The following is a 2,363-nucleotide window of genomic DNA, read 5'->3' as shown; positions in this document are numbered from 1 at the left end:
ACATTGCAAGTAACACTCTGTGCTGGGTCCTCCATTGATTCAGTTCAATTTTTAATCTTGCAACATTGTCCTCCCATCACTATTCCGGCCTCTATGCACTCTGCATTTTGGTTGTTATTATGGTGGGGACATTAGCATACAAGGCTTTTCATTTTCTAGGTCAATAACATTCGTAATCATAGTGCAGCTTTAGTCATAGTCTGAAGTGTTTGCTATCACATGGCTTTGATGCTGTTTGTTAAGTACGTTAAAATGTTTTCCATAAAAAATGTTGGTGCGTGCGTGGTGAATTACATATTGCATTTATATGAACCTGCTGTCTTCTTTTTCCATCTTGCTTGAAACGTTCCGTGGATGGTCGGAGGCGGCCACTAGCAAGTCCTACTTCTGTTTTTTACCTCTTTTGGTCCTGTGGCTAATTTTTTTCCCCAACACTAAATGGTGTAGCTGTCAATGTGCCTGTCTTTTCTTACTTTCAAACAATTGAAATGTTCTGAAGAATGAGGAGTGGTCATCAGGTGCCAATTTTCCGGGTTAATCTGGAAATCTGAATGTTTTAAATTATTTGGATTTTTAGCTAATGTGTTACCATTTGTCAATTGGTTGTGGGCAGTTGGCAGGTGCTCTTGTATGGTTTGCTCTTTCTTTCCTATAAAAAAATAGTCCTTATCTCTTCCTTTTTGTGTGTGTGTGTGTTCGATAGTATCGTGTAACACATCTAATCTTTGGCCCGTGCCTTGTCTAATTGTGTTTCTTTGTTTTGTTTTTGATCCGCCGCTTATATACCCTTTTGGGTGTCGCGGGAAGAAAGCAACTTCTTCTCTGCCTCCAGCCGGAGAGCTTGGGTCAGGGGGATGCCGTGAGTTGTTAGTGTTTCCTCGACTCCATCTATCCAGCTCTTTCTCGGTCACCTTCTAGCCTTGTTGCCATTGAATTTTTAAAATTGTGTTGCAAATTCTGTAAAATTGATCCGTAAACCCAGCCTTTTGACTCCCCCCACAGGTGCCAAGAACATCATCTGTATGGAGGACCTGATCCACGAGGTGTTCACCGTGGGCTCCAACTTCAAGTACGCCTCCAACTTCCTGTGGCCCTTCAAGCTGTCCTCCCCTCTGGGCGGCTGGCGACGCAAGTACAACCACTTCAACGACGGTGGTGACTACGGCTTCAGGGATACCAAGATTGATGCCCTGGTCAAGCAGATGATCTAAACTTGGGACTCAATTTGAGAAATGAAACCTTGTGAGGTAGATGGAGGTGAAACTGAGAAGGCTAATAATAAAGTTGCCTGTGACACTATAGCCCTGATCTTGAGTTGGTTTTGTTTGTCTTCACACGAGTTGTTTGTTATAGCTTCTATAAATTATTAAATAAAAAGGTGGCTCTCGTGATCTAGAGGTACAGTGTTGACCTTTCGCTCAATAGGTCACAGGTTCGCAACTTGACTGACAGCAACATAGAATCTCTAAAAGGAAAAGTGTTTCCTTTCACCGCCCACTTCCATGTTTTCTTGTCTTCTTTTACCATTCTGCTTTCATCACCACTCCCTTTCCCTCTTTTGGGCTCCTTTCTTTTCTCCTGGCTCCTTCTTACTGTTGTCTTTCAGCCACACCCCTGATTCTAGGGTAGGATGGAACACCTTGCATTCTTGGACATAAGGCCGAGTAATCTCTTAGGTCCCTTGTGCAAGTTGCGGATCTTAAAGTTAAAGATCCCTTGGTGGTCCCAAGAAATCGATTTTAGAGTAGGTTTCTCGTAAATAGGCACTCCTTTTCATACATTGGCAAAACCTGGCGGTACAAGGTGTTGACTGGGTGGTTGGCGGGTGCTCTGGTGTGGTTTTGCTTCTTTCCTATGGAACATCTATCATCCTTATCTCCCCACCTTCTTTTTTATGTTTGTTACTCTCTTGTAACACCTAATCTTCTGGCGCTCACATGACCTTAAGCAGTTGCGAGTGCCATAAAACCTCCACTAAAACTTGAACTCTAAATCTACGGCACTTATATAACCTTATTCCTTATTGTGTTGCAAGTGCCGTAAAAAAAACTACATTGTAGGGCCTACTAAAAAGGTTTTGACTGTATTCACTTATAACACAGCCAGGGTTGGTGATTTTTTATATTTAAATCAAGATTTTTTAAATTTAAATTGGATTTTTTTTTTTTTTTTTAAATGTCGACACAGTTTGGGATTTTTGGTTGCTAAAAGTATGTTCTTTTAGTGCAAAATGCATTGGTCTTTATTTTAACTAATGATTAATTTAAGCAACCGCAAAAGAAAGCCTTAATCTGCCATATATATGAATTATAGCTACAGACAAAAAATGAAGAAAATGTCAGTCTAAAAGGGAGGGCAGGGCG

The 2,363-nt window shown here is 41.1% G+C and overlaps 1 protein-coding gene across 1 annotated transcript in view; it reads left to right on the top strand.

Annotated features, from left to right (window-relative positions):
* Window positions 1–1,301, top strand: part of LOC101854958 (60S ribosomal protein L7) — a gene marked incomplete in the record, with an annotated part of 13,434 nt that extends 12,133 nt beyond the window's left edge. Inside the window, 1 exon segment of the mRNA XM_013084421.2 lies at window positions 1,003–1,301. Within this exon segment, the coding sequence (XP_012939875.1) occupies window positions 1,003–1,211 (209 nt within the window).
* Window positions 1,302–2,363: the final 1,062 nt, after the last annotated feature.

The sequence above is a fragment of the Aplysia californica genome, unplaced genomic scaffold (genome assembly GCF_000002075.1).
Source record: "Aplysia californica isolate F4 #8 unplaced genomic scaffold, AplCal3.0 scaffold00292, whole genome shotgun sequence".
NCBI classification, from domain to species: domain Eukaryota; kingdom Metazoa; phylum Mollusca; class Gastropoda; order Aplysiida; family Aplysiidae; genus Aplysia; species Aplysia californica.
The sequence above is the reverse complement of the archived record's forward strand: the minus strand, read 5'-3'. Positions and strand labels throughout refer to the sequence as shown.